At 35.6% G+C, this 12,169-nt stretch overlaps 1 protein-coding gene across 1 annotated transcript in view; it reads right to left on the bottom strand.

Moving 5' to 3' along the window:
• The window catches only part of DCX-EMAP (Doublecortin-domain-containing echinoderm-microtubule-associated protein), an 84,628-nt gene that overhangs the window by 29,663 nt on the left and 42,796 nt on the right, over window positions 1–12,169 (bottom strand). Inside the window, exon 5 of the mRNA XM_023174469.2 lies at window positions 2,815–3,000. Coding sequence (XP_023030237.2) covers window positions 2,815–3,000 — 186 coding nt within the window. The remainder of the gene's footprint in view (window positions 1–2,814; window positions 3,001–12,169) is intronic.

Here is a 12,169-nt window from a genome sequence, read left to right as displayed (position 1 = left end):
TTCTTCGTTCGTTATCAGTTGTATGAGTTCTTCTTCCAGCTGGGGTGATCCTGCTGTGTTGACATTTGAAAAAGGATCCAACACCCAGTCCGGTATTTCCAATTTAAAAATATCCTGGAATCGTTCTGCGAAATAACTGTGGAGGTTCTCCAAATGTTGGCAGTAAACAAGCAAGTCGTCGTTGTTGAAGGATACTGCTGACAAATTAGGGAAAATGCGAAACTCACGTCTGCCGAAATTATTCTTGTATAAGAGCAATTTGGTAACAGAAGCAGCAATTACATTTTTTGTTTTAATCAAATTCAAGTCGTCACCTTGAAGTTGGAGATTGACATCATTGAAAAATTCATGCAGGTCTATCAAGTAGGCAATATCAATCTTTGAAGTGATGAGGTTGTCGTGCAATTCTTTGTCTTTGTGTTCAAGAACTATATTACAGAGTCAAATGATTGTAAAATCGAGTCAGACAGTTACTTCTTGATAACCAACGCACTTCTGTGTGGAATAGCAATCGGTTGAAATCTTCATCATTAGCAATACAAAGCTGATTAAATAATCTGTCGTGTAAAGAACTGTTTCGGATTTTATTGACTGCTTTGATGATATATTGCAGTGATGGCGAGAGACGCTCACTCAAATTTTTCGCAACCAAATGCTGCCTATGAATGACGCAATGTACAGCGAGCACATCTGGAATTTTATTTTTTAAGTACGTTATGAAGCATTTGTGACGTCCTGTCATAGCCGGAGCGCCATCCGTAGCAGCTGATATAATATTCTACAGTGGAATTTCTTTCTCATCACAAAATTTTTCCAGTGTATTATATATGGTTTCTTCTTTTGTATCTGTCTCTAAATTTCTGGCAAATAGTAGTTCTTGATATATTTTCTCATTTTTAATAAACCTCACGTATGACAACAACAACCCTACATTGGTTTGTAAAGTGGACTCATCTAACTGAATTGAGAATTTAGAAGTCTTCAGATGATTGCCCAATGACTCTTCAATGTTTACAGCTATCTCATCAATTCGTCTTTGCACGGAACTATTGGTGAAAAAAAATTTCGGATAATATTTGTTGCGATTTATGGAGCACATAAACTATTGCCGGTAAAATTAAATCCTCTCCAATAGTGTGAGGTTTACCTGTTTGAGCAATTAGCAAAGACATATTGTAGGAAGCTTGGAGTCCGTCATCGTCTTGCTTAGAAGCCGCTAAAAAAAGTTTTGACACAGCTGAATGAGCTGAGTGTTTCTTTTCCAGTTCGCGCTATGCTGCCGTTTCTTCTTTTTTGTTTCCGACATAATTTTGTCTTCAAAAATGCCGAAGTAAAGAATGGAGTATTAAAAACTTGCTAATGACACCCCTCACAGTATTCACCACCGCATGTACAGCACTTCACCTAGGTAGTCGCTAACTGAATTCACTTCTTTTCGTAATATCGTCGAATGACATTACTGGCTCCCCCCATGCCCCCTTCCGGGTTCTATTATCTCGTGATCGGTAAAAATGTTTTGTCTTGACTATTTTTGCATGGGTGCCCCCAAAAACTAACCGGCGGCTATTGTTATTAGCGTCGAGCGTTCCTCAGTGAATCTGAGGATAATTGAATCGCGGTCGAGTTGTTCTGCGGTGAACTTTTTGAAAGAAAGTCTGATTAATATGCTTATCGGAGTCGCCTAACGGCGACTCGTGGGGGTGGTCATTACTGGCTGGATGACACGCGCGCTTTTATATGAGGCAGCGGGCGGGCCTAGTACTTTCGAGAATGGAGACTAGAAACTTCTTGCTTCGCATTGAAGCTTACCGCCATCTATTGTACTGTTTGACAACTATCGGACAGGAAACAGTTACTGTCTAGTCCCCTAAATTGTGTTACACGAGGAAACGCGCGTTAAACGTAAAGGAGCTGTAAAGTTTGTGTTAAAAAATACATTTTTGAATTAGCCATCGCCCCCCTAAATCGTTTCAACGCCCCCAATCTTCTATGTGCCCTTTACTGCCCCCCTATAGGCGTCCAGCGCGCACAAGGGGGACGTTACGCCTACTTTGAGAAAGACTAGTGCATAAAATCCTATCAAAAAACCACATTCTAATTTTTGGTGAAAGCATATATAGAGATTCTGGTGAAGGTAGATCTGTATATGTTCTGGTGAAGGAATTATTGTACGCAGGGTAGTGAATTGATAACATGCTATTATTCAAGGACGTTATTTTTGGCTCAATTTTGAGAAAAAATGCCAATACGGGCTTTCAACTCCTCAACTTCAGTACCGAGCCTAAACTGAGGATTTGCAACTCTTCAACATAAACGACTTTCGATTCAATTAGTCGATTAGTTCGACTCTAATATTTTTTCCATAAATTTTTTCTGTTGAAAATATTATGGATATGGGTTTTTGATTCACAGCTAACTCTGATGAATAGAAAGAAAGTTTATTACGTTTTCAATACTCCCGGGAAAACAATAAATATAATTATATTGATAAGAGACTAATATTATTTCAGATGAGTCAGTTGGTATTTTACTATTGAATCCGTGAATCCGTTTGGTTTTTTTTAATAAATCATAGAAGCAACATTATAAGTTCTGACTGTATATAATATAAATCACATTTCCTGAGTTGCTACCAACGTAATGGATCATTTGAGTTCATAATATTAAAAATAAATTCCCTTTATGATATTATACATTTGGGTCTTCACTGATACAAGATGCCTCTGATACAAATTTTTATGTACGCCACTGTTGTCAGAAGGAAATACCTTACTTTCTGGATCACTTGTGGTGGTATTTAATACACTGAATTACCTGTACTGTGTGGTCCATATTATTTATTATCCTAATTACTCTACCGGAGCTCGGTTTGACAGGTCCACCCCCTGGGGGAGGAGCGTCCGTTTCTACTATTGACGCCTTCCTGCTTGTCGCTTTGCTCCATCCCTGCCCTCCGGGGGCGGCGTACCATATTCCGTTCTTTTTACCGTAACTGGCAGCCTGGAACAAAAATAATAATAAGTTGATGACATTCAAAATGTCAGAAAAGTTGTATGAATTGAAGTGTAAAATTCAATGTAATGAACAATTTGAAGTTAACAATTACTAAATGCAAAAAAAATGTTCTAATAAAGTTGAAGAAAATTTCCATATTTTCTAATCTGTTGTTCAATATGAATGAATGAATGAATAATTAACGTTGAATGAATGAAAATATCTATTGAATATCATACTCAAATTGAAAGGGGTGTATTTGTAAGAGAAATTAGTTTTTTGAGAAGAAAACTTTTGAATTTCTACTTCTCCATCTTCATAAAAAAATGAGAAACTCCCAAAGGAAGAAAGAAATCAATTGATTTCAAAACGAACACTTCCCAAAGATGTGAAGATCATGCGAAGAAGTAAGTTCCAGACACAAATTGCATGAAAAAGCCCTCTTGAAACAACTACTTTCATATAAACATTAAATTACACAAAAGAAAAAATACTTTCAGTACCAGGATAGAAGAAAAAAAGCGTAGTTGCCATTTTATAAAACTCGAGAAATTCGTAATTGTATTATATGTTCTAGTAGAAATAGAAAGAAATGGAATACACAAAAACTGATGTGTTACTCAATATGTCACATTAGCACCCACAACTTCATAGAGAGATCTATAAGAGATCTATAAGTATCCCAACAATTCAAACAGAAAAGAAAAACGTATGCGGCTCAACAGAATTTGGTATCCAATAAATAGTCCCCCACCATCACTGCCTATAAAAGTATAAATACGAATAAACACGGTGCTCCCCAGTATTGTTCCCTAGTATTGTTCAACTTGAGTTCAGTCACAGCAATTATGCACCTAACCCTAAATGGCTTGTTGTACGATTGTACGATATAGGTGCTTTAGAGGACAGGAAACGGTTGAAAGTATTGAGCAGAGGTTCTAAACATCGGTCAAAACAAACGGATCAATTTCGATGTGTCTAGTCATTTTTCTGATTCAGAGTACAGTCAACGTATGCCACTGTCAATATTTCAACTGTTTTCGAGCCTTTCTTTCCATTTATCAAGTTTGCATCGTAACTACTTGAAGGGCAAGGACTTTTTGCAAAAATTCAAAAACACGTTTTTAGCAGGCAAAGTTTTTACCTAAAAACCAATTTTTTTGGACTAATTTGAACCTTGTCAAAGGATTACATTGAAAATATTCTTTCCCCACAAGGAAAAAATACTGCCTAACCAGAACAACATCGTTTGTTTGAAGGTGGTTGACAATGTTTCGTGGTGTATTTCATCAGTTCGGACCTCCATTGTCTAATATAATATAAATTGATTTGGAAACCCTGAAAAAAACAATTAAAAAATTAATAAGATTAACCGAAAATAACAATTTAATTAAAACAAAAAACTGAAATCACAAAGAAATAACATACAAGTAACTATCAAACAAATAAAAATTGAAATATTAATAAAAGCTGAAAAATAAACATTAAAAATAATTATTACCAAAAAATGAAAAAGAAAAATCAAAAGATTTCAAACCAAGTTATGTCACAACGTTTCGATTGTTAGTATCCACAATCGTCTCTGGGTGATAACTGTTATCACCCGCAGTTATCACCCGATGGAAGTCCGAACTAATGAAATACAGAACAATATCATCAGGATTTGAAAAAAATCATCAAACATTTAGAATTTAAAGAGTATATAGGGAAATAATTTCACAGCCATTCAAAAACCATTATGGGTTTGCAACACAACTTTTACAAGATAGATAAGGCAGTCATTATCCTTTGAAATATTTTCGCCCTATTCACGCTGCTGGGTATTAGCGTAAAACGTGTGGTATGGCCATAAATCTGTCTATGACTGCCGCATCCGGCAATTTCTTCGATAGAACTCCATAATGTCCGTTAGTTTAAGCCTATTTCTGTTTCCGGTCGGTTTTTTTCTCGGAATGTTTCAATTCATCAAGTTTATGGTGTCAAGGATTAAAATGACTCGTATATTTGGGTCAAGAAAAGAATCATAAAATAACCGGAGTGTGTGAGTCGTCTTTCAGAGTTGACCAAAAAGGAGTAAAGACGAGTGTATTCAACCGAAACTTCGAAGTACACCCAAAGATTGAAAGTTTTTCTCGTGGGTGCTTTTCCTATATTACGTTATACAAATATTGTTCATACGTACGATAAATATTTCAAATACATCATGGATGGTTGTGGTACAGTGTTGTTTACTGTTCTTATTCGGAAGTAATTCTAAGAAAAACTTTTCATCTTCTCCACAAAAAATTACTGTCGTTCTTTATATTTTTACAACAAGACAAACATGAATAAAGATAACGGGGTCTACAAACGAACATGTGAATTGTGCCCAAAAATTTATATAGGAACGACTTCAAGAAATATCAATACGAGAATCTTTGAACATAAAAAAATTTGAACTGAAGAAAATCAAATCCACCTTCACTTTAGAGAACAACTTCGATTTCAACATGGACTCTGGCATACAGGAAATCAAACGAAAAATTAAATTTGCTAGATTCTCTGTAAATCAATAAACGAAAGTATTCAATTTTCCATTTTAATGACCAGGAAGAAGTTGTTCACTCACCATTAATAATAATAATAATAACTTTATTTATAACGTATACATATTAGAGTATAATTAAAACAAAATATGTTAACAAAGTGGTTTGGCATTAAGAGCAGAGCTCCTGTTCTGCAAGACGTTATAAAAAATGTCTAGGTATATAAATAATAGTAAAGAAGTAAGTATGGCGTTCATGAAGTAGAAACTAGAAACATTTTATTATAGTTGAACAAATTATATTTCAGCTTGGCGTAAAATAGGCCGATTAAATACTAGAAAAACAAAATAGATGAAACCTTGAACAAATATTGCACGTTATCTAAGAATAAAATAATAATGTATAAATAGATAAAATCTTAGCCAATATGGATAAGATTATGCTACTTACAATACAGTGTGACACAACTTTGCGATAAATTTGACTAAGACTCACTTATTTCACTCTAATAGATTTTTGAAAAATTGTCTATCTTTTTCGAGAATGTGTTTTCTTATTTGTTTTTCGAATATTGGTTTGAAATAAGAATTTTTCATTTTGTCAGGTACAGTGGTATATAATATAGTTGCCATGAAAGAATATGCTCTTTGTGAAATTAACTTTTCAATAGTACGATATGTTAGTTGGTCGCGATGTCGTGTTTCATAGTCGTGGATTCCTGATGATGCTCTATTTTTGCTGAAATGATACTTCACGTTTGTACAATAGTAATATAATTGTCTCATATTCATAACCTCACACTCTTTATACAGGAGACTTGATCAATTTGTTCTCATGAAATTTCAAGAATCAACATATTTATTAATCAATTAATGGATGTATAGCAGTTACTACGGGGTAGGAAATCAAAAAGAAGAAAAGAAGAAGATAGAAGAAAATAGAAACTTCCAATTCTCTTTTCTTTATTTATAAATCATCTGTTTTTCTAGAAATAATATTGCATTATAGTTGTTTTTCCAAAATCTATCATGTATCTAGTTGAGTTTCGTAACAACGTACTGTTAAAACATTGTAGAGGTATTCATAATCAATGTATAATGTATATTACAACATTGAGCAGTTATCTTGCTATATTTCAACTGGATGCTGATTAGCAATACGATATCAGCAAACATGCTAAGTTATTTTGATAAATGTCAATTTTGGATTGATTTTGATTTCGCTTCAAGGATTATGTTCAATATTGTTAATTATTTATTCAAAACTATTTCGTAAATTGAAACAAAGTTATTTAAATGGCATTAGAATATCGTTTGATTTTTGTTGGTGAATATGTTATCGCTTATCAATGAGAAATTTTCAAAAAACAAACACTTCTTAGTAATTTTCGATGACCGTTATAACAAATCTAAAATGTTTCTATACTGGTTCTGTACTGGTCTGTTTCATTGATACAGATAGGCAATTAGGCAAGTTCATTGAATATGTCAATTCCATCTACCCGTCAATAAATCTGACCATTGAAAGGGAGGTAAATAATTCAATAACTTACCTTGACTCAACCATTATGAAAAATAACAATAAACATGAATTTGAAATTTTCCACAAAACATTTTACACGAACATTATCATACATAATTTATTATTATTATGCTTATTATTATTATTATTATTATTATTATTATTATTATTATGCTCCACAGACTATTGAATATTCCACTGTCTGAGAGTAATTTCCATCGAGAGCTAAGTTTGATCAAATAAATCGCCGTCAACAATGGCTATAAGGTAGATATTATAGACTCCATTCTTCAGTTCGTTGGCCCTCAGACACTTCCCTAGAAGGTGGAAGCATGCGATCGTCGTCATGCTCCCAAAACAGGGTCAGAACCAGCTGTTCCCGCAGAACTATCGCCCGATCAGTCTACTCTCGTCGGCGGCTAAGTTGGCTGAAAGAGTTGTACTGCAAAGACTCAACGAAGAAGTTGAGGACCGAAATGTTCTGCCTAACGAACAATTCGGCTTCAGGAGAGATCACTCCACTGAGTTACAGGCTCTAAGGTTGGTCGAAAACACCATCAGCGAGCTAAACACTAACAAAAAAGTGCATATTGTGCTGTTAGACATTTCGGAAGCCTTCGACCGAGTATGGCATGAAGGTCTTCTGCACAAGATAAACGCATTCGACCTACCTCGGGGCCTGATCCGGTGGATCGGGTCTTTCCTGAAAGACAGAACTTTTCAGGTCAGAGTAAAGGGCTCTCTGTCTGACAGCAGAGAGATCCTCGCTGGAGTGCTACAGGGGGCCGTGCTCTTTCCGACGCTGTATTCACTCTATACCAGCGACCTGCCTAGGTCCGAACGAGTGAAGATATCCCTGTACGAGTGTACGCCGATGACACGGCTCTTCTCTCATCTTCCATGGGTTGAGAGCTCGGCGTCGTCTACATGCAACGTGCATTGGACGACCTCGAGCGCTAGTACCTCGATTGGAAGATCCGAGTAAACCCGGAAAAGACTCAGGCGATAACCATGGGAAGATTACTATCTTCTCCGGCCAGAAAAGTGAGAATCTCTGGAAGGGAGATTGACTGGCAAGCGCGGGTAAAGTACCTCGGCCTTTTGATAGACCGCAGGCTCACTTGGAACCCGCACATTACGTACGTCAAATCTAAGATCGAGGGTCGGATAGCCAGTCTGTACCCTCTGATCAATAGAAAATCAAAGATGAGTTTGAAAAACAAAATCACGATCTATAACACGATGTTCAAGCCTGTCATCATGTACGCTTCAGGCGTCTGGGGACAAGCGGCTCCGTCCAACATTTCCATTTTGGAAAGATTGCAAAATAAGATAATGACGATGATTATGAATGCTCCTTGGTTCGTGCGGAATGAAGCCATTCGCAGAGATTTGCAGCTGCCTTCCATTCGGCAGTCCATTCAGTCGAGGAAACTCATGAAAACCCGTTAGTTAGGGAAGCCACAGATTATGCTGTAGACGACCCCTCCCGATATAAGGCCCCGACACTCTGTCGAATGAGGCCCTCATGTCCCCCGTTGACGGATGAATAACTTTTTCATCCATCCCACCCCAGCCAGGTAGGGGTATCCCGTGAAGGGCGGCACTGATGTCTAAGGACTTCATGCCGTCACCTATTCAGTCATGAACCCATTGGTCGCTCTCAAGACCAACAATCAGCCAAAAGGGTAGGGGAGCTGGTCTCCAAACCTGGATGAATTGACGATGACATTCTGACTCCATTCTTTCCAAAAAAACTACAAAAGCAAGCGATGGACCAGGTCTACCCAAATTCAGTTATAGGACATTGTCGCATTTGCGTGAACTAACCAATAATTTATTGCCCGTTTTTTGAAGGAAGAATGCATAAACGTAGCTTACAGAACGATTAATAGTCTAAGTTAATTTATTAGAAAGAATAAAGAAAAAACTTCGATGTCGGATAGATCAGGAGTATATAAACCGACTTGTGGCTTCCAAAACTGTATATTGGCTAAACAGGGAGAATATTTTCCCAAAGAATTAAAGAACATAGAAGTAAATTTGTAAATAGAAAGACCAATTCCACATTTGCAAACCACCGTTTAGAAGAAGGACATGAGTTCAAACATAAATACGACGTGTTACACTTAGAAGAGACGAGTTTGAAACTCAATTTTCTAGCATGTTTAGAAATCAATAGATTCAGGAATTCGGGTAATTTACTGAATGATCAATTGAAATTGAATAATTTCCTGTTACCCAATATTTTTTCAAATGTGGAAACTGGGACAAAAGCCCTGGTAATTTAATTCATTACAAAATAGATATCGAGGGAGCCTTTGATAAAATAACCTTTCCAATAATTACCCAGCAACTACACTCCAGAACTTAGGTAAAAATCAGCTATTTGAAGTGTAGGTACTTATAATTGTAAAACTGGGTATATTAAGCATTGAATATGTAGAATATTCTTAAGAAAGACACAAACGAAGGAGCCATTGCATGGCGAAACACGTGTTGCGTTTCTGTAGAATTATTTACTGAAAATCTCACAATAATAGTATATTATGCAACGAACATGTAATGATGGTTATTAAGACACGAGCATTAACCGGGATACGAAACGAGCCGAAGGCGAGTTTTGTATGGTATATGCGAGTGTATTAATAACAATTACATGAGAGTTGCATACGCTATTTTTTCTAAACCTGATAAATAATGAAAAACTATAAATATTATATTTGTATTGAACACATTTACAGTAATTAACTCATATTTTTTTTTAAAAAACACAAACTTAATGGCATTATCATGGATATATGAAAACTATAAAGATTCTAATTATATTTATATTGAATATAACAACTGTAATTAATCTGATCTTTTAAAAATATTGGAGTCGATGGTATTCCTTCTATATCGCTGTTTTCAGACATTTTGATAATATAGGTAGGTAATATGAAAACTGATTTTGACAAATAAAGCAATTAGTTATTTAGGTTAGAATCTAGGACAAACAAAGGAACAGGATTCTTGATTGAAAAATTATGGGTTTCTATTGGTTGATAATCTGTATCGTTATGAAAAATCTGTATCATAATGGATATCATTATGAAACGGATTATAGTCATATAAGTGTATTGTTAGAGTACGGGTGTCGAAAAAGTATATTTTAAATACGTTAGTTATGGATTTTCATCAAGTATTGGCCAATTCCATCATATATCTACTTGGGGAAGTTCTTTCAAAGATGGTTTCCAAAAACATATGAATTAATGCATTATTGCCTCCAGAGAGAGTTACATGAAGCAAAAATTCCCCATAAAATCTATGAAGTCATAAAACAAGTAACTCACCATATTTGGTACAGAAACAACGGTAAAACTCGTATCGTCATCAAAATTAAAACTCAGCATTTGTCAAAATATTCCGAACGACGCGTTGTGGCGGCCGCGAGATCAAATGACTATTCAACGCCACCTTCGCGGCGAGTTGCACCAAAACAGAATGAACCACACGCTGGCCAACTATGACACGAGACCGATCATATCTGATAAATGGTGTATACAGTGATTTGTGCTAATGAAGGGGTAGTGGGTAGGAGACCGCCAAGGTCGCAGTTATGAAGGGTTGCACGAGGAGGTAGGGGTAATGTGGGTGACGTGACCCGACGTGGAGCTCGCGTTATCGCGGCGGAGTTCAAGAGAGTGAGGAGGAAGATGATGGTCAGGTGAACAGTTGCAGGTTTACAGATTGTCCCTTAAAGTTTACTATAATAATACATAACATTCCTTGATAATGTAACAAATTGAAGAATTTACTGTCATGAACAAATTTATTTGTAACAATATTTCACTATCACAAAGTAATTTATTTACAACACTTAGCAACTAACACTTAATTTATTTCCACTATCTTTATTCCTTGTTTAACCGCTCGATTCACTTTCTGAACTCAACTGCCCTCTTGGGACGAGAAGCCGGTCTTATATATCGGTAACGATCTTTCTAGAATTCTGTAGTCGTTTCGGTACTCAACTAGAGTTTAATTGGCGACTGCATTCCTTTTGCGGTTATGTAATGTGTTTGTTCGCTGACCGCCATATCTTGTAGGATGAAACTACAGTAACGTACAAACAAAAGTGGTATAGAAACAGGGGAAGTTTTAATTCTCATTTTTCATAATTGAATATGATCATCAACATACACATAAATGTACTCAGCAGAGAATATATCTATACAAAAATTTATAAAAATCAAATTAATTCGAAATTTTTGATTATTACAAATTTTCAAAGCATTCGGTAACTGACTGCAAAACTTGGTACCTTTCTAATAGATCGAATTTTGCCGAATATTTCTTTTGATTTTCATCAACTTTGGATTGCCTGAATATCTTGTCGAATGGTTGTGTTGGACACCATCGATTTTGAAAGTCAGACTTGAATATTCAACGAAAGTCATTTTTTGTGGAGGAAAAATTCAGTTTTTTATCTACCTTTTTTGGATATTTTCACAATCTGAAAAATATAAAAATTATAAAGGAGAAATTTACACAAGTGTAGAAGGGCAAACTTTTTAGTTTACCCCGATAAGGTACTGCGTAAAAATCAAAGTATTTTTCACAAAGAAAAATCTTCTATTTATCAGTAACTTGTCGTATTCAACAATTTTGCCTATCCAAAAAAATTGTTAAGAAATAATACAATATTTATCTTTTACGTTTCGGAGGCCAAAATCTGCCTCCGTCTTCAGAAATGGACAAAAAATTCTATATATTCGCAGTTATTCCTTTTTGATTGTTTATTTCATTACTTCTTCGACAGATGCCAAAGGAGTTTTGAAATGTGAAATTATGTCAATGTTGTTGATTGACAACTGAAACATTCGATGTAATACAAGGTACTCTCCGATATCATTCTGTTGCCATTTCGCCACTATCCAAATTTTTCTTCAAGATTGGTAGCCGAGTACGGTTTAATTCTAAGGAGCTATTCGAAATACAATTCTCTCCAGAAATGAGAATATACGCTGATTCTTTTAGCTTACGTCTCTTAGAATGAGGCTCATTGGTAATCATTCTTGTCCTATTCCATTCCACTCGATGTTCACTGTCTGATTTTAAAATGTGTTCTGACAATTTTTATC

This window comes from Leptinotarsa decemlineata, unplaced genomic scaffold (assembly GCF_025532065.1).
Source record: "Leptinotarsa decemlineata unplaced genomic scaffold, Ldec_3_MD MMD2_tig00001064_RagTag_RagTag, whole genome shotgun sequence".
Classification (NCBI taxonomy): domain Eukaryota; kingdom Metazoa; phylum Arthropoda; class Insecta; order Coleoptera; family Chrysomelidae; genus Leptinotarsa; species Leptinotarsa decemlineata.
Note: the sequence above shows the minus strand (reverse complement) of the source record. Positions and strands in the feature narration are given on the sequence as shown.